We start from the raw sequence: 21,199 nt of genomic DNA, 5'->3' as shown, positions 1-21,199 counted from the left end.
GGCAGCATTTGTGCCTTTGGATGCACAAGTGATTGAGGTCAGTGTTTGGAGTAAGCATGTTCAGACATCATGTTCTTCTTACCTCACTGAGTCTGCAGCATTCGTCCATGTACTCCTCAAGGCTGTCAGTGGTGGCACTCCTTCTTAAAGGCTCCGGCTCAAAGTCATTGCCTGTCATGTCATCATAGGCTTCTGTCGACGATTGTATCCTAGGCCTCGTATTCTCTGAACAGATCCTTTCAGTTACAGCACTGTTCTCCTCAAGCTGTTCAGACCTCTCCTCATCTCCTTCAGGGTTGATTCCTGAAGCCCCACACTGGTCCTTGTCCAGGTTCTCACCTATGTGCAGTTCTATACTCTCAGCTGAAAAACTGAATTCATTTAAGGGCATGAGCACATTGTCCTGAGTATCCACTGCTGTACTCAGACTGTTATCCACCAAGTCTTCTGCCGGTTTAATCTCAGGGCTCTGTCCATGTGTGGATAGTTCATCAGGGAGAGTGGCAGGGTCAGAGTTTAAGTTGCAGGAGTCGCAAGATGACTCTCGACTGTGGACCACAAAACTCTGCTCAGAGCCTGTCGGGGTGGACGGAGAGTTAGCTCCACTGGGTAGCTCCACTCCAGAGTCCTCTGATTCAAACTTGTACAGCCTCGGTAGCTGAGGGTCTGAGAAAATTGCAGACAGGTAGTCTGAGCCAGACTCCAGCTGAGGCTGCCTGGACTTGACATAAAGGTGGGAATTCACCTTGGGAGCTTTGGTGGGGTCCGAGACATCCTGCTTGGAAACCGACACTGTGAAGATGGTGGATGTAGAGTCGTCAGTCATAAGGAGCCTCTCGTTGAAGTTGCTTAAAAGCTTCATTTTTGTCAGAACAACCTCGCTGTCCAGTAACGTGTCTCCTTTACCTGTGAAGAGCAAATCAAGAAATACAAGTTTATTTTAATAGCTGCATCTCAACAAGTCCTTCAAATTAAACAACAAATACATTATTTGTAACAGCCATCTGAGAATTTTCTGATCGGTTTGGTTTGGTTTGGATTGGGCACAAAAACAGCTTGTTTATGGTTCAGGAAGTATCATGGTTTGGGTTAAAATATCTACTTCACAACAAGTCCTCCACATTAAACCACAAAATAACTGCCCTCCAGAATGACACAAACAAGCCTTTTCTGATTGGACACCCCTATTGGTTCTTAGTGCCTTCCAAAACCGTACAAATCACTGGGTTAGGGTTATGCTTACGATTATGGTTTGGGTTAAAATGACAACTTCTTTAAGGTCAGGTTGGGGTTAATGATGATTTGGCTGAAGTTAGGGAACAATCATAGTCAGACTGTTGATAGGTAATGAACTGTTGCAAAGGACCATGTTTTGTTGTCCCACTCATCCACCCTGAACTCCTGCCTATACGTACTTTGTCACTCTTTCTCACATAATATGTCACGCAACTTCTTCCTGTGCTCTCAATGAACAAGAGACGTAATTCCAGCAGCTGCTTGAGGGCATTGTCACTTGAAAGTAAATAAATATAATTTTGGGGCACTTGATGAAATGAAGACTGATCCTTCCTACGACCACTGGTGATTTTTGTCACCTGAGCGTAAATGTAAACATATACGTCATCATTGCGCATTTGTTAAAATGACTTATTCTTGGGAGGACAGTCTGCTCCGTCTGCATACCTGGGCTTCCAGTTCGTAATGTACACAGGAATTAATGTCTCTTAAATACCTCAAAGGAAATGAAAGACCTTGAAATACCTGATTTTGAGCCAAACTTAAGTGTAGCTTAGGACTGCCAGAGAGTGGATTTGCTTGACTTAAGGTATTTCAACAATAGCTGAATTATATAATTCATGGCTTGTACAACTATGATTATTTCTAAGGGTATTTTAACAACAAAATTAAAGACTGTCTACATGTATTTCAACCATTCTGTTAACATCATTCCAGTCTTTTGACCGTGAATTGCACAGACACACTAATAGAAGGTATATCAATAGTGGTATGAGTGGATGCTTTGGTGAAACCCGAGGACTGGTATTTATGTAATCCTGCATTCTTTAACTCAAATACCACAAGATCCATACAATTTGTCAGTGTCCCCTATCTGACTGTCCAGCTTTGATCTGAGGCTCCAGTTAAGACCATTACAGGGAGCAGTCATATGTGTCCTCTCCTGTTTCTCACTGTGGGCAATTTGATATGTCTCGCTGTCAATCAAATGACATTTATTTCCTTCTTTCCAACCTTTGAATTTTCAAAGAAAACACAAAAAAAAATCCCCCCAGGGAAATACAGGGGCCCTGATTAAGATTAAGGTTGATTTATTTGTTTAGTCAAAATGCTTGAACTGAAACTGCAGCTAAGCACCGTTTTTGGAATAATATAATTCCAGAGTGCGAGATCTCACCTCAACAATAGAAGAGGTTGGGCGACTTCCTGCAGGGTGAATTGGAGACCTTGCCAAGGCAAATATGAGATTAAAAGTTCTTTGAAGTGGTATATCCAATGCTTTTATCCTCTCTGAGGGGAACTTTGGAGGAGGGAGTCCTTGGAGGGGAATTTTCTCAAAAGCATGTTGTGAGAACTTGAACAGACGTGGAAGTATTTGGCTTATTGATAGTAGGCACAGCAAAGCAAAAGTAAAAGTAATTATGCAGTGTGGATATGGACAATCACTGTGGAATTCCTTCTGTGTGGTTTAGATGAGGCAGAGGGGATGTTGTGATTGTGAAGGGTGGAGGCCCGCACTGAATGATGAATGATTCACAAGTAATTAGTTAGAAACATAGGATGTTAGCTGATTGGAACTGATTGGATACTTTTATAACTTTAATTCTTACTTGGCACAACTATTTTATCTGCTGAAAATGTGAAATATTTATGATTTGGACCAATAAAAAACAACCCCATATTCGCCTCTAATTAAACTGCATCAAATCGATGAAAACTGGAAACACTGGTTTGTACTGCAGCAGAATTTCGTCAGAAAACATCTTGTTTTGATTTCAAAGTCAATCACTCAACAAAACAGCGACGCACCCATAGTTCCTAGAAAATGACCACTGTTTTGATAACCCTGTTGTTGAATAGAAGCAGCTCTGCCAAAACACTGATAGTACAGTGTTTGGTTGTACCATATCAGCTTCTAAAGGCTCAGAATCAGGTCTCTTCCCATTTTAAACAAGGCCTGTGTTTTCCCACCATGGTTCAACACAAAACGAAGTACTTAAAAGCGAAAGTGTGCTTGCCCTGTGTTTACAAAGTGCTTATGTACAGAAGAAATTTTGTGCCAGAATTCTGCAATTAATCATCATCAATCAGAAATGATAAAAAGTCAAACTCAAAATGACCACAACAGGGATTGGTGTGGGGTTTAATGACTGTAAAGCCCCATATTTTAAAGACATCTATGGCTACATTGAAAAAAAAGACCACAACAAATAATCAGTGTGTACATCATCAAATAATGGATGACTGTCCTCCAAAGAAACAATCATCATTGTCATATGGTTTATGACTCTCCTCTGTCAGGACAGACCACCAGTGATGATTTCTTTGAACCATGACCATGGTCTTTCTCTACCAATTACAAAGTTTTCTTTCAACCATGACCACAATTGTTCCCTAACGTTAACCAAGTAGTTTTTGGGCCTAAACCACACCTTAAAAGACTTCCTCACTGGTTTAGCACTAAACTCTTTTAACATTGTTAGACTCACGATGGACAGTTTTTTATCAGAGATATTGTCTTTTTTGTCCCACACATTCTTCTTTCATGACAAAAGCTGGTGCCTACATTACCCCCAATTCAACTCAACCACCTAGTTATGCTAGTAGCGCCAGCACTAATGTAGCCTGGAGCTGCTAGCCTCCAGCAGTGATGATGAGTGGGCTACAGAGGTCTAGCAACCTCTCTTCTTCCTAACTCCACACCCCCAGATTTTTTTAATTTTCAAACTTGTAGTCTTCAGCACCAACCCATGCTGACTCAAGTGACATCACTTAAGGCAATTTATCAGATTTCAGACAGCTCCCTTTGGAGCCACAAAAAGTTTTAGACAACTTTTTCCCATATGCAGTAGTACACCCCAACACCTAGAAACACAACAATGCTAATGTTTCGACGTACTTCCCTTTTAACAGCAGTTAGAAAAACACTCATATGAATGTTGAAACGGTCATTTGTAATACTTTTGGAAGGCATTCGATGATGTCCTCCTGATAGGGACAGTAGGTTGTGTGGTAGTTTTGGTTTGTTTTTTTTTTCCTTTTGTTGCTGTTGTTATTGTTGTTGTTTTTTGTTAATGATATGAATTGTATTATGTCGTTAAATTTGAAAGACTTGTTGGAATATTCACAGCAATTACTGAAAAGCCAAACCATCATTATTTCGCTGTGAGTACTCATAATTTATTGATCTATATGTCGATTATTACTTGTGGTCATTTGCTATCAGAAAGTTAGATATCTCAATTCAATTGCTGGATTATGGCAAACTTTTTTTCCATACACACTGTACATGTTGTTGTGCAAAGATGCACACAATTGTAGAACTGAATATTGCAACTGACTCAGCATATTGGACATCAAAAATGCCAGTTAAGCAGAAATTATTCTTAGATTTTCAAAAGAATTTAACCTGACCCTTTTGAAGGAAATTAAATTTCCACTGTTTACTCTGTTAACTGGCTAACTGAATCACATTGTGGCTTCATCAAGGCAGTGAATATGATGATGCTCTCTGTATATTTTCCTCTACTTACCATGAAGTTTCAGTGTAACTTCACAACAGTACAGTCAAGCCTAACATTTATTTTACTAGATTCCACCAATTTATTTTCTTATACAGACATTGGTTGTGGTTAGCTCTTGTTGTTGGAGTCTGCCTCGAGCTGCTTATGCTACATGAAAAAAAGTTTTAAGAAAGGCTCAACTCGAGCTGTTGACTCCTAAAATAAATTCTGTTCTGTGTAGGCTAGAAAACTCATTTCCTGTTTTTGGTGAATGCTGGGAAAAATAGTAGAATGCATGCAACTATTTCCATTGTGGCTTCAGCAGGTCACCACTGAGGCTTATTGTTTTTCCCAATGACCTCACTGTATGGAGAGAATTAAAAAGCCCATTATGTGTTTAAGCTTTTGGTAGCCTAAATCATTGTTGACTGTTTCTTGAGCAATACCTCTGAAGCCACTGAAAGCCAGAGTGTGATGTAAAAGGATTTAGAGTCACCGGCAATGCAAACAATAGTCGTGCAATGCAAAATGCTTCCAGCTCATAGAGGCATTATCCATTTAGGAAAACCTTCTCACTGCTTTCTCCAGAACCTTTCTGCTTTGACACTTATTTATACACATATTTCATTCTGCACACTTCTATTGTCAGTTTCCATGTGAACAACTGAGTGAACACCATGACTGTCTTTGAGGAGAGACTGTCTGAAAGTGTTTCAGCTATGTTACAATTTGTTTCGAGCATACTCTGGCCAAAGGACCAAGTCACACCAGCATTTGTAACAGCAACATTTCAGAATGAAATCCATTTATTTCAGTGGAATTACTTTAATCAGTGAATTTGCTTGCAGACACAAAGTAAATCTACTTGGAGCAGAGAGTAGAGGCTTGACAGACCAATTAGTGCTGTGACGAACTGCAAACCATGTTTGACAGTGCTGACATTTGAGGGAACAGACAGAGAGAGAAACAATGAGTTCAAAATGGTGTCCCACCATTGCTTGCCCTGCTGGAGTATAAAGTGTTTCACAAAAGAAATGCAGCATGGTTTGCTAGCTTGCTAACTTGTAGTTAGCAAGACAGCTAGGGTTACTCCTGTTTGGTGACATTTAACCAACTTCCTAACTAATATATTGGGCAACTAGGCTCTAAAAATACATCTGTATACTGCAGGTAACAAGGGATAAGGGGCCCCATGGTCGGAGGCCCCCTGAGCAATGCTTCCACCATGGAACGTAGCAGAAAAACCTGACATTAATGGATTTTGTGACTGTGACAAATGAGCACAAGAGCCCATGAAACTCCTTATTAGACATAAACTACAAACTGCTTCCTGTCTTTCTTACCACTGTTAGAGTGAGTTGAACATGTACTAACAAGCAGCATTGCTTGCCCTGTTGGAGTATAAAGTGTTTCACAAAAGAAATGCAGCATGGTTTGCTAGCTTGCTAACTTGTAGTTAGCAAGACAGCTAGGGTTACTCCTGTTTGGTGACATTTAACCAACTTCCTGACTAATATATTGGGCAACTAGGCTCTAAAAATACATCTGTGTACTGCAGGTAACAAGGGAACTGAGTTAACATAACTGACTTTCCAAGTTCAGATGAACACTCATTCATGTATTGAAAAAGATGTTATTGTTGTTTATCATTCCAATTTGTATGTTGAATTATGTCTTTGTAATTTGGTCAGGTGTAATTCAGACACATTCAGTCTTTGATATGAATTTTGAATAGCTTTAGTATCCATGGGCAATCTAAAAGTGCAAAACAAATATCAACTACATCACCAGTGTACTGAGTAAAATGAAGTAAAGATGGTGTATCTCGGGAGTTTTCTATACTATCAGAGTACAGACTGTATTCTTGACAGAACTGTGAACCCGGAGATAGAAAGGCTTAACACCCGTGTCCAGTGTCTCCAGCAGCAGCTCCTGATAATCTCATAATTGCCTGTATCAAGACAGTGTCCAGTCAGTTGTGTAATGAGTGCCAGAGTCAGGAGAGCTGCTGTGTTTCACACTTATCCTGGAGATAAAAGAATTAAGAGGGCTACAGAGCAGCAGTGATAACCCATAGTACAGTAACTACCATGTAGGCAGGCACAGAGAGTTAATGAACAGCTTTACTATATGTTTGGTTTGGAAGTTTTAGAAGTAATCTACACTACATGTAATTGTGCTCAAGGACTTGAGGTCAACAAATAAACATGGATGATGTCAAGGAGCAGTGTAGTGATATAAAAAATCTCTACTGAAGATAAAACTTAAATACTGCACCACAAAGTCAGAAGCTGGGCTTTATTTTTTGCTGTGTTTAAAGTGTGTCTGTGGTTATCTAAGCTTAAGCTGTTTCTTTTACAGAGATGAAGCTGTGGAAGCCCCTGGGCACAGTGTCTTTGAGGCCCTCTCCTCCCCTTGCTGCTACTGTATGACGCAATTATAGAAAGCACTGGCTGGAACAAGCCTTGCAATTAATTTTCCCAGGTCAAAAGTAGGATACCGAACAATGTTGATACATTGTTGTTCAATTATCCTGAGTCTCTCCAGCATCCACCCTGACCCTTTCCCTCAGACTTCCATGTGATATATAAATGCACCTAATTCAATAAAAAAAACAATGCCTCTGAACATCATCCAGGAAGCGATTATGTTTGCCAATGCAATGTAATTGTGAAAACAATTTAGTTGTATATGAACTAGGGGTGTAACGATATGCATATTCGTCCGAAATGTTCAGCACAGAATGTTCAGTTTGGTATACTCCATGACTCAAAATTACTTTTAAAATACTTACTTACTGTCAAAATAATTCTAGAGCACAAGTTCCACCCAGAACGTTTTGGCAGTGCACCACTTAGCTGTAGCATGGCTACCCTGGTTACCCTGGTTTCAAAATAAAGGACCAAAATATTATTTTCTGCCTTTCTTTTTTTCTGCTGTACTGAAAATGTGCCAACCTGTGACCCCAAACCAATGTACATACCAAACTGTGAATTTTGTGTACCGTTACACCCCTAATGTGAGCGTTATTTCTAGGAGCCAGGGTTGTGTGAATTGAGCTTGTTCTCTGCAGATAAGATGTAGTAACACCCTTGTCTTATTTCACACTGTCTCGCCATTTGAGGTTCAAGCAATATTTTTTAAAAAGTTTTTGTTTGTATTTGTTTTTTTGATGGTCTACATTTCTTACGATTACAAGGGGCCTCACCCACAAGTCAGTCAGGGATAAGGGGCCCCATGGTCGGAGGCCCCCTGAGCAATGCTTCCACCATGGAACGTAGCAGAAAAACCTGACATCAATGGATTTTGTGACTGTGACAAATGAGCACAAGAGCCCATGAAACTCCTTATTAGACATAAACTACAAACTGCTTCCTGTCTTTCTTACCACTGTTAGAGTGAGTTGAACATGTATTAACAAGCAGGAAGATTGTAAAATTACCAAAATATTTATGGATGTTGCATTCAGGTGTCAATCTGCACAGCTGTTAACCCAAACAGTATCTGACTGTGAAACTGCCCCACACTGACCCAGTTTCTAGCCAATATGACGTTTTGATGCTTTTTATTGGGTCATTGTTAAAGAATAGACAGCATTCTGCTTCTTAAATCCACCTGGAGTTCCAATTAAAAGCTTGTGGACTGGACTCCCTCACTAAAGAGATCAAACAGTAACTCACCAGGCAGCCTGGAATCTCAATATTGCAGTACATTGTAATGCACCTTTCCATGAGTATGAACATAAGTGAGGTATGTTTTGGAGCAAAATACCAGTAACAAAATGTGGGTCAGTGGCTATCTCAGATCTCAGCCAGATATGAAGCAGATAGCATGTTTTTGTTTCCATCAAGCCTACTTTTACCTACAATAACTTTATTCAGGACTTAAATCTTTTACCAGGAAGTGTGTGTTAGCAACCAGTTCCCCTCTTCTTTGTACCAGCTATTATAAGCTAGTGAGAATATTCATTGAATTTGCAATGTTTAGTTGATCTACTTCATCAATCATTCTGTGTTCAATCTGTCAATTACACGGCACATGTCAAGAGTGAGTAAGAGGCAATAAAGCTATCACTACAGCTGACACATCCTGCACAAGTGAACCTCTGTCATTTATAGTCAAACAAACTGCACTCAAGACACCAGTTATATGCCAACTTAATCACCAGCAAGAATATTGCTATTGGACAATTCTGTAAAACCCCAGGTTACATTCAACACCAACATTTTGCAATGCTCTACACCAAAATTCTTTCTTCCTGCAGTATGGTGAGATTAGAAAAAGATCAAAACTAAACAAGACTAAGAGTCATGCTAGTGGCTCTGTGAGGCTCGACTTTGATTTAAATGCTAACATCATCACGCTAACATGCTACTGTTTTAGCAGCTATACATGTATTGTACATACCATGCTCTCTATCTTAGTTTAGAATGTTAGCTTGCTACCATTTTGTAATTAGCACTAAACACAAAGTACAGATGAGGTTGATGGGGATGTCATTAATTTTGCAGGTATTTAGTCAAATTATTGGAACATTTTAGAATTCTGACCTAATAATGGTGTCGAAAAGTCAGAGCATGACCAAAGTCATTTTAGTTACCACTCAAAACCAAAAATACCAAGTTCATAGATAAACAGTCAGGTTCATTAAGAAACAGCCTGGGAACCATGACTGTCTGTACAAAATTTTGTACCAATCCATCGATGTTTACACATTTCACCAGTTAAGTGAAAATTTTGATCTGCTGGTGGCACTAGAGGAAATGTAAGGGGGTCACTAAAGTCAATAGGATGCATCTTCTGTCTGTACCAAACTTCATGGCAATACATACGATAATTATATTTCAGTCCGGACTTATAGTGGACCGATCAACCAACTGACTGACACAGCAATCCATAGAGCCACACTGCTAATTTGGATCACATGTCCATCCACCACCCCTACATTCTGCCTCTCTACATAAAAAGCACAATACTTCCCATGTTGGCACTGGACATAAATCCTGAGATGTGAACCATCCATTATGAACATAATTCCTTAGGATACTGGCTTGCATGCTGCAGCTCTGTTGAAGTCCTCTTTGGTGTCCAAGTCATCTTTACTCAATTAACAGCATTAAGTGGAAGCCGATCTATCTTCAGTGACAGAACAGCCCAAGAATTTGTTTCCAAAGACCAGGAATGTGGAAATTGAAAAAACACCAGATGAGAATGTGAAAGCTGTGAAATTTATGAAGCAGAATAACAACACATTGCTTCTCTGGAGACCAAACATCAGGCGCTGGTTTTTACTCTACTTGCTATCTGGCTTATTTATTCTCCCACATAGCTTTTCAGTGCATGCCTGTTCCTGTGAATTACCAGCAGACAATAAGAAGGAGAGCAGGTTGACTTTAATTACACGCTGAAGTCATCTGGCCAACTCAGCCGTGTAATCTGACTTCTTGCTATTGTGATACAATCCCCATCCTCCCATACAATCCTCTCCACGCAATCACCGTCAGCTGGACAGGTGTCGCCCTGATCCAGCTGTCCTCATCCCTCCCAAACAACACAAACAGATATTCTATCCTGTAATTGTCTACACTGGCTGACTCAGCCTATTTCCAGTCTCTGTGCTTGACTAAACCCCACAACATATAATTACAGACAGGCCATCCTCCTGCCCCAGACTCATCCTAAGCCTCTTTTCTGTCTAAAAATGTCCTTCAGCCATTTCCCATCATATTCATTTCACATTCCAGGCATTGCTAGTATTGTCATTCAAGTAAGTGCCTTATAGAGTCAGAGTCCTCAAGACTAAAGGTGTTAAGGTAGAGTCTGTGGATTGCCCTGTTGCCCTCTCTGATACCTTGGGCTTGGACACCACAAGAACAAAGCTCTAAGCTGCCTGGAAGGCTGGAAGCCTGCATCCAGGGGTTAACAGAGCCCAGTGGGTGTTGGAGTCAATAAACACATGAGCAAATACATTCACTGGTACTAGTTCTTTTATTCAAATAGCTGACTCCTTCAGACAGTGAGTCATGTATAAATACAGCACAGGTGTAAAGCATCTAGGCAGCTGCTTTTAGACTAAATGTTAGAATATGTGCAGGGGCATCATGCCATCTTTTTTTTTTCTTTTTTTCAAGTTTCACAGTTTATGTTCACACCAAACCAAGTTGTTACCAGTAATTATGTGGTTTGGCTTCTACCATCAAACCACCTACCTATCAGTAACTATCTACTACTATAGCAATATTGAAATAAAATATAATATTTTCTTTCAATATTTAATATTGAAAAAAAATATTTAAGATGAAATATAATACAAATTCATTCCAGTCATACTGTTTTATGGTGTGAGCTAAGATTGATTAATCAATTTGCAACAATTCTACACGACTTTCACAGCTGTGCTTCGCTGTACTATGTAGTGCTTTCATGCTGGAAGGAACCGTGTTTTGAGCTAATTTGGGCTAATATCAAGATGTTTAAAGCAAAGTGAGAGTGGCTTAAATTCAGTAGGAAGTTGTGAATCCAAAGGACCTTCAGAACAAGTTGGAAAGGAATAGTAACAGCTTAAATATGCCACAAAAATCTGTTAGAACTGAGTGACATGATATAGTCAACATGTTCCAAGATTATAGTGGAATATTTCCAGCAGCTTGTTGAAGTGGAAAAAAAGAGTCACCGCATGTGACCATACGTGTGCGTGTTGTGCTCAAATTACCTACAGAAACTCCTGCAGGGGTTTTTCTACTATCATTCAGGCGCCACATTCCAAGCCTGCCATTTGTGTCATGTTTTCCAAGACAAACATGATTTATATATGGAACATAAACAATAACTGCATGCAAAGGGAGCTTAAATTCACAAATCGAAGACATAGAAATGTTGATATTCAGCTCATGATCTGAGTTATTTGCAAATATTATCATGTGTTCTTTAACTGAAACTCTTCTTTTCCGAGCCACAACATTCTCCTGAAATTGTTTTCTAGCTGCTCATAGTGACTCATGAAACTGGAAAAAGGCAGTTTTCCTCATCCGTTTACACCATTTACAGATTCACAGTCTTCACTCTGCAGCAGGTGTGTGCTGTCCGGCTGCTGCTTAATGCAGAAGACAGGTTTTAGGAGGTTTTCTGAGATTTTGGTAGTTTGTCTGAGGCACCACATTTAGGCATGTGTAAGCCCTCGGGCTGAACAATTGGCTCAGTTGGCCTCTCAGATCCTGAGTGGAGAGGTCAAAAACAGGCTGTGACAAGCCGGCTATTTTTACAGCCCAGGTGGGTTATGGGTATGTCAGCTCCCTGTTAGCACTGGGTGGTCAGTGGTCAAGACTTACCACTGGTACTGCTGGGGCAGCAGTAGAAAGTCTGAACATCTTGTTTTATGGAGTCTGATTTATAAATGTAATTTTAGTCATATGACACAACTGTTAATAATCAGCTCTGGTGCCAGTACAGCTGACATAAAGCAGATGTGTGATGAGCAGGACGTACCACTGCACACTTTCCTCCCATCCCCCAACTATCACTGTCCTCTAAACCCAGGAGAGGCAGTCCACCTCTGGACCCATCTATCAACACGTGGCCGGGCTAGGATCCCTTCCCTGTTTTCCACCGCTTTCTCGCCCATGGCGTCATCACCCGCAAGGATGATACCCAGACTCCCTCTCTTTATCAAAGTTAACGGGGCCCACAACTCTGCTCTGTCCTATCAGAAACCATTAGGATAAGGCAAGAATGTGCAGGAGCACCGTAACTCAAGTCAAAACTCCTTTGGCTAATTTCCTCTGACAGTTTAGGGTTTGATTTCTCATCCCTCCAAAATACAGGACATAGGAGTTCAAGCAGCCAATTATTTTCAGGACAGTCAGCAAGGTCTGCATATACCCAAAATACTTTTAGGATGCATTCAAGTCATGCATGTTTGGAGACATTTACTGAAATTCCAGAGCTTTTACGCTTTAAGTTCATTCAGTCATTTTGAATCACACAGCACCAAATAGCAACAGTAAACAATGGCTGTACACAAGGGTTTTGTATTAAATGTCTTTCTGCAAAGTGACAGGTATGATATTCCCTCTGAAATCTAGTGGAAAGAAAGTAGCCAAAAATGGAAAATACTCAAATGAAAAGAAACAAGAACCTCATAACTTCTGTATACTGAAGAACACAAAACTTAATACAGCATATAATCACATTAGCTTTGTCCACATTTGCTATCTAAAATTTAAACTAAATCCATGTAGTTGTTGTAGTGTTTAGGTTTAGACGATCTCAAGAGAAAAGAGTGCCTGTACACTGAATAGATGCTCCCAAAAAGTTGATGTATTAAGTAGAATTACAACATTTTGTCATTAAGTCTTCATCAAGTAATACGCAATGTGTGACCAAGAAGGTCCATATATAGATTTCACCTGATTCGACTCTGGTGTAGATCTCAGGTTGAGCCAATCAATTCAATCAATATGTAGGCTACACATCAAATTATTTACAATATTTACAACACAAAACTCTCAGTTCAGATAACTAAAATGACTTTAAGATCATGGTCATGGTTAAAAGAATCTGTTGTTGACATTTGGAGGCAGACTGTGAACTGTGGTCTCTATGGTCAAAGTCAGACAATCCAGCCAACAGGGGTTCTTTCAGCTCAATAATGACACCCCTCTAGAGATCTTCATGATCCAAAACAAGCCCAAGGACAACCTACCAGAATCCTAAGTGTACAAATTAATTGTACCCGATCAGAGGGTGACCTGAGCACAGTCAAACCTGACCCGAATAAACCTGAGGATAATTAGACCCAATCCAAAATGTGGTGATAAACAGACATAACAACAATGTTCTAACCTATTTAATATCTGTGAATCAAATTCCAAAAGTCCAACAGCAAGAATTTGTTTCATTTATTTAACAGCATAAATCATGTAGACTAGGTCTACTGGGTTTCCTAAACTAAGCTCAGGTTCAGTTTGCTTGTCAGAACCTTTTTCTCATCTTTATCAACTATTTGCATAAAACAGGAGCAAACAGCTGATGTGCCAGTTGGTTTTACCTCCTTGTATTCCTTTTCCTTTAACTTGTCCCTCCTGTCAATAAAGAACACCTCAATTTCTTTTTCTCCAGTGATTGTGATGTACCACACTATCAGAACTGATACCACGTATACTTGAGTCCATTTGGATCCACTCAGGTACTGGACATGTTGACATACAGACCCAAGATTCATGGCAGTAAAACCAGACCCTACTGGACCTGATTACACTGAGTAAAATTTGGACCTGGGTCTGGGTTCCTTAGAAATGAGTGGACCCATGAAAACTCTACGTCTCACTACTTATGCTTCTGACAGACAACAGTCATTATTTACATGACCACAAAAGGTTGCTTGACGGGTGACCAGTGCTGTAGTTTTCTTGGTGAGGAACATCTGGACCCAAAGGAAACTAAATGCAAAACCACATAGTAGTAGTAGTACAGTATAACCTTCAACTATGATTGGCACCAAAATTAACCAACACAGGTATTTTCACACCCTCACAATGCTACCTTTTTTAGTTGTAATGGTAAAGTTAGACATTAAAATACCCACAAAAAATGATGTAGTAAAAGCATTAAAAATCAGTGTCAGCATCCTTTGAGAAAATCTTCGAACCCTCCACGTGAAACAGTGAGCGAAACCTTCTCCTCTACATGTGTGAAACTCAAATTCCTGATGTCTGAATAATGTCTAACAACCATACTCTAAATTATAATCCTGTCTCTTACAAAATTCCACTGAATTTGTCTCAGTCTTGCATATTTCAGGGTTTTAGTAACCTAATGATGAGCAGAGAATTTAAACATGCCACTTTTGAGGGAGGGATTCTGCTTGTTTTCCACAGTTTTCTACAGTCTCCTGAAACAAAGAACATCATATTTCAGCCAGTGATGTTGTGTTACAGTTTGGAGAAAGGCAGACAATATCCCCCTCTCTCCTCAACCTAAACAGTGATGAAACGATAACAAAGACACATAAGAACACGCCAATTAAGAGCTGCTCCCTGCTGCACTGTACACAATGTAAGTGTTATCTTTACAATGGCCCTCTTCTTCCTACTCTGAGTAACATGGCAAACAATGTGACTGCTGTCAACAGAGCGTAGGGGCTCCCTCACAGCCGCAACAATGAGCAGATTTATCATCCCTCCCACAACAGAGCGGCTGGAGGATTTGCACCTCGGCAGGTGTGGAGGCTTGTACTGTAAATAAGCTGACAGAGATATCTGACCAAGGCTTATATGAGGAATGCGCAGCAACCTGACGCCAGGATTAGAAAGGAAAGAGCGATGAGATGTAGAACTCTCAAAGTAGACTCTTCAGACAGATAATGTAATAATTAAAACCCCTTAAAACGCCACTAATCAATGTTTTTATATTAACAATGGATCTATTAGAATTAATATGAACTTTGCAGCTCTATTGACATAAATCTAATAAACCCACTATACACTACCTACTTACCACCAAACAGCAGACAGACACAGTTAGAGGCTAGCTGGTGAACATAGTGGAGCATTTAGCAGCTAAGAGACATATGATTTTCTCAGGGTTGGTCGAGACCAAACCAGAGTTAAAAGGAGAGGGAATATTGTACACAAATCAAAACATGACAGTAAATGTGTTTTTTCAGTGTTTCTAACTTCTTTTGCTGCCCCAAAGTGGTAAAAAAAAATAATACCGCAGATCTTAAGTTGTCATATATTTACTTACAGAATGATCATCAACTCTGCCATTTTACGAAGCTTTTTAGCTTCTTTTAGCTAAATGTTTTGGTTTTCCAAACCAGAGCTAAAAGGAGAGATTTACATTCATCAGGTGGAAAAAAACACAACTGTAAAACTAATACAACCGTTTGCTAACATGTTAGCCATAACAACTTTATATGTCAGATGTGTTGTTAGCTTGCTCTGCTGTTTCAAAGTCACCATAAAATCAAATCAGCTTTAAATTCTAATTATGAGTTCATATGATGATGAATCATGCTACCAGAGTTATGTTGTGTCATAAATTATCAGCTGTTACTGTAATTAAGTCCACATCTGTGTTTTACTTGAGCCTTGATATATCATATCAAAGTCATACGCACACGGCTGTTTTAATGGAGCAACCGTAAGCACTTTCCTGGCTGTTTTGTCAAGCAGACATAAAGGCTAGTTCTCAATTACCCAGCAGTACGTAAAGACCCTTGAACTGCATTGTTGTATGAATTGTCCTTCTTTGAAAGCTGCTATCTATCCTGTTCTCTGTTACAGTCAACACATGTTGTAGGTGGTATATACATGTGATTTTCATGTCTGCACAGACAATTTTTACAGCTCTCAGTTTCCATTCAAACCACATCTTTAAACAAAATGAAAAGTTTTACGGTTAACAGCAAGAGAAGATGAAGAATCAGGTCTAAAAAGTTGGTTTGCAACCACTGTAACTGTTTACAGGGTTCACTTTATTGCCCTTCAGAGAGAGAAGTTAATCTACTGTCTGGGAATCCAATTAAACTCTTATTAAGCTGAGTCTTGAGTCATATGATGGAGCTGCTAAGCTCAACAACAGATTTGCTTCCCATCAAAATGCCCCTGTACACCCACTGTTTTAAGACTTCTTCTGCTCAATCAAAATGTCAGCCTCCTACAATACAAAGCACAGCACAGAGTGCTAATCATCCCTCTGCTCGCTGAGACAAATGCCCGCTTCGCAGCATCGCTTTGTGATGAGAGCATTTGTCTGCTGATGAGAGATCAGCGATGTAAAATAAAACACACCCTGTGACTGAAATTACTGTGATGTCTCATCTCACAGCAGACACAGAATTTGCAATCTGGTAGGGGAGGTTAAGCCACTGGTACAGCCACGGAAAAAGATAAAAGGTCACTGTACCTTTCCTCCAAGGAGCCAGGATAGAGAATGACTTCTGCCAGCTGATGACCAGCCCAGCCTTTTTCCTCTTGATACTCATGTTGCTGTAACAATCCCTGAGGTGTAGGAACCTTCAACTTGTCACCCTTGTTGGTAGTTTTTTAAAAAGGAAGAAAAACTCCCTTAGAGATTCCTCATCATGTTGTCAAAGAGGTTTATTCTGCCTTGAAGTTCAGTTGTGGAAAAGGCGTCATTTGTTGGAAGATTCAGCATGGAGTGTGTCCTCAGGCAGGGTCATGATGCCTGTGTTTCCTCGCCTGCTGGCTGCCTGAGCGATTGTGTGTGAGAGCATGTGTGAATGTATCCAATTCCTCCAGCTGAGGAGAGTAAAGGGGGCTGGGCTCCACCGGAGCATTCAGAGTCATGAGAGAAAGAGGAGGAGGAGGAGGAGTGGCAGCCAGCCAGACAGAGAGGTGGAGGAGGTGGACTGAGATTTACACTCAGCCTGCAGGTGAACAGGGAGCGACAAGAGCTGGAGGGAAAGGCAAGATGGTTAAAGACGGAGGCGGCCGATGGTCAGATAAGAGAGAAATCAGTAATATAGCAGGAAATGAATGAATGTCAGCCACTGACATTTTATAGTAAGAATCAACATAATGTGCCAGTTTCTATCAGTCCACACTGATCACAGCTTTAAGACAGTGAAAGACACTTATGAACACATGGTTAGAATTACACAGTGAAACTATACAAGCAACTTAATTCACAGTTTTAATGCTACTGTTTAATCATTGAGACAGTCAAAACAACCACACCATGTTTTACAGCACAGTAGATGACAGTATAAATTATTTTATAGGCCTGTAATTGTTATTTTTCAGAAATATCATTTGTAAGCCATTGTGTGGTAACACCAGCTGGCATTCACTATCAAGTTGACTGTAACAGTAGAGCTGAAACAATTAGCCGACCAAATGATAAGTCGATTGTCAGAAAATTAATCAGCAAGCAAAAATGCCAAACGTGATGTAGTTCCAGCTTCTCAATTCTAAAGATTTGCTGCTTTTCTATGTTTGATGTGATAGTAAACTAGATATATTTGAGTCTGTTGGTCAGATCAAACAAAGAACTCTGGCAAATTAGGATTGGCACTATTATAGATGAGAAATAATTAATTGATTAAATGAGAAAACAATTGTCAGAATAATCAATAATCATCCCTTGTATATGTTCAACTAAGATTATGAGCAAATTCACAAAAGGTGATTTTTTTTTCTGGTTTTGTGCTATATCTCAGTTTTCCTCATGGTGGTATCGACAATATCATTTCCATCCAGTGCTTGAACGAAGAGGCAAACCACTTCAACTGACTTAACCTGAACTAATCTCCAGACAGGGAGTGCAGCATTTTGCCTGTCTTCTAAGAAAAGCACCCAAAACAGAGATATTGGGACTCTAATGGCTTATTGCATATGTGTGTTAAAAACTCAGGAATTAATATTCTCCAGCTGATGCTCAATCAGTATGGTCATATCATGTGTTTTATTGGATACATGATATTCTTAATTCCTGATTGTTGTGGAGCATGTTGCCACTTTTTTCTGGCAATTAACTCCACTTACAGTGCACTGTCTATGTCAATAGAACAGGCACATGTTTAACAAGCTCAACTGATGTAACAAACTCGCATGACTTGAAACTTAATTTAACTCTGTGTACAGCATTATAGAGGAGTCGATACACAGTGCAACTGTAACCTGACTACAAATTTTTATTTTGTCGGCATAGCACATAAATTACACAAATTTAAACATTTAAACTATTTTGGTCAAGATTAGGGTCCACACCTATTTTTATTTATTAAAACAATGTTATTTTTTTCTAGAAACAGTAAGTATGAAATTCCTGTGGCATGGGGCAGGTGATAACACCTGCTGTGTGTGGACAACATGTCATTTTGCTCTTTGACACTAAAACAAATAACATCAGTTGTCAGTAAAGTTATGTGCTATACAGTATGTGTATAATTTGAACTGAGGTCCTGCAGAATTATATCCACCAAAAGATCAATTCTAGTCTAGGATTTTAAAAGGTGGGAAAGCTGAGATCAGGTGGGTTTTACTTCTACTAAATGCCTCGCAGAAATACGGTATCACCTGAGGATTTAGCAGAGATTTTCTTTCTATCCACACCCAGAGTGTCTGTGCAGGAACCACTGACCTGAGAGAGAGAGCTGCAGGGAAGTGATCAGTGCTGTCTTTTATTATTAACTCTCATAAGACAGGAAATACCAAAGTATGGATCAGATGATGTGATAAAGATTTCACAACAAAGGCATTTTCATTAATGTGACTCTTGATTTTAGAAACCTTTACAGTATATGAAATAAAATGTTTGTTGAATCACTAAAACAACTTATATACTGTCATAGCTTCCAGCAGTGGACTGTATTGTATTTCTACTCAGAAAACATTGGTTGCATAGTGACGTTATGCTATGTTTGTGGTTATATATAACTTATTATCAGGATTATCTTGAAAATTACATGTTATTAAAAGGTATAACAGACATCCAGGTCAGACCAGGACGTCAGTTGGACCATTTTAGAAAGTAGACCATATGATGTTGTTAATCTAGACATATAGTATGCATAAAACTGCATAATGTTCACTGTATACATAAACTGTATACATAAGTCCAGGGAGAACATCCAACTGACAGCCAGGTAACATCAGCACAGCTTTCATTTTGGAACTATTTTTGAACCATTACAGTACGCCTTGAAGGGACGTTCAAACAACGGTCAAATAACATGTCAGTGTTTGCTGGGTGTTATTTAAATATCATATTCCCTCCAAATATTGACCCTTTATTGGATATCACCCTGCCCAGCTTTTTTTCTTTCCCTTGTTTTTCCTTCACTAACTGGAAAAACAAAGCAAGGTAATGGAATTCAGACACACCCACATACTGCTCTCTGCTCTCTCTCTATGAAGCTCAGTGATGTCTCTCTGTCTCTGCTGCACTTCTGTCTCAAACTATTTTAGACATTTCAAAATTCAAATTAAAGAGAAGCAATTGTGCTTTTTATTAGAAATTGCACAGTACAAAATAATAATAATTGCAATATGAATCCATAAAACCCATTTAAACAACAGTGTGATAATGGGATACTGTGTTAACCATTGTGTGTGTGTGTGTGTGTGCGTGTGTGTGTGTGTGTGTGTGTGTGTGTGTGTGTGTGTGTGTGTGTGTGTGTGTGTGTGCATTTTTGTTACCTCATTGGGACCTTTTCCAACCTTGTCGGGACCAGTAGTCCTCATGGGGACCAAAGCCCAGTCCTAATGAGGCCAAATGTCATTTCTGAGGTCCTGGTTAAGGTTAGGGGTAAGGTGTGAATTGAGGTTATGTTGAGGTTAGGGTTAGGGTTTGGGTTTGGCTGTCCACAATGAATGAAAGTCAATGCAATGTCCTAACAAGAATAGATGCACAAACTCTGACTACAACAAATTGGTGTTGTAGCTGGGGAAATCAGGTTTCTCTAATCTCCTAACTGGGTTGATATGGAAACTGGTTTTCTCGTATGCATCATGTTTAAGAAAACAGACTGAAATCTAACTAACCAGTTACATGCAGTAAATTCACATAAACACACTGATTAAATAATCATTATGAACATTTTATTTTATTATTGCATATCATTCCCCTATGTCTCTTCTCATATTTCCTGTCTGTCTCAACTGTTTACTGTGTATCAATTAAAGGCAAAACACCCCAAAATAATCTTAAGTAAAGTAAAATTGGAAGTATTCTGTAAAACAGGAATTTGGATGTTATGTTCAAATCCTGACAAAAACACATTTATGCAATAATGAAGTATTTTCATTTAAAAAGACATTTAGTCAACTAGGGTCATTGTTTATTCCCTGCACCTGTAGAAGTAGTCAGATTATACAAATTTAAGTGGATAACAATGTGGATAACTGTATCCCAACAAAACTGAGAACTTTCAACCATAAGACAACAGATTCACTTAATACACTTAAGGAATCCCTTTTGTTTTGCAGAAACTATTTTAAGCACAGCACAGTGAACTTTGAAGCACCTGTTTTAACTAAAATAAACTGCTAGCGTGAGTATTGACTAACGCAGGGACTGTTCTGTTAGTTTTAATAAAGGGACCCCTGTGGTGCAAGGTTAACAGCTACTTTAGAGGTGTTTTGTTTTGACAGGTGGAGTGGTGAGGGTACAAACAAGGGGGGAGGGGGGAGGGGGGGGGAGGGGTAGCAGAATGATAAGGTGACAAAGGCAGGAGGATAAAGAATGTGTCACTCTCTTCTCTAACAGAAGAAGAGTTCAGACTGTATGCAGACCACACTGATCAATGTTTACTTCAAGGACAGTTCAGAAGGAGAAGTTGTTGTGGCGATTCTTGAGCTCTCTTGGGTTATATGGACATCTCTTTAAACTCAAAGCTATACATCCAACCAGCACATACTCATCTTCTGGCAAACAATGTACCCAGCAGAGTAATAGGATCACTAAAAAGAAGTCAGATGTCAGTCAGATGATCA

General features: G+C 39.5%; 1 protein-coding gene across 1 annotated transcript in view; it reads right to left on the bottom strand.

The window, feature by feature from the left end:
- Window positions 1-16,990, bottom strand: part of si:ch211-250c4.3 (uncharacterized protein LOC100535981 homolog) — a 43,819-nt gene extending 26,829 nt beyond the window's left edge. The window contains exons 1-2 of the mRNA XM_044373219.1: window positions 16,647-16,990; window positions 83-906 (exon numbers count right to left, since the gene is read on the bottom strand). Of these exons, the coding sequence (XP_044229154.1) occupies window positions 83-906; window positions 16,647-16,725 (903 nt within the window). The 5' untranslated portion in view covers window positions 16,726-16,990. The remainder of the gene's footprint in view (window positions 1-82; window positions 907-16,646) is intronic.
- Between the last annotated feature and the right edge of the window lie 4,209 nt (window positions 16,991-21,199).

This window comes from Thunnus albacares, chromosome 14 (genome assembly GCF_914725855.1).
Source record: "Thunnus albacares chromosome 14, fThuAlb1.1, whole genome shotgun sequence".
NCBI classification, from domain to species: domain Eukaryota; kingdom Metazoa; phylum Chordata; class Actinopteri; order Scombriformes; family Scombridae; genus Thunnus; species Thunnus albacares.
The sequence above is the reverse complement of the archived record's forward strand: the minus strand, read 5'-3'. Positions and strand labels throughout refer to the sequence as shown.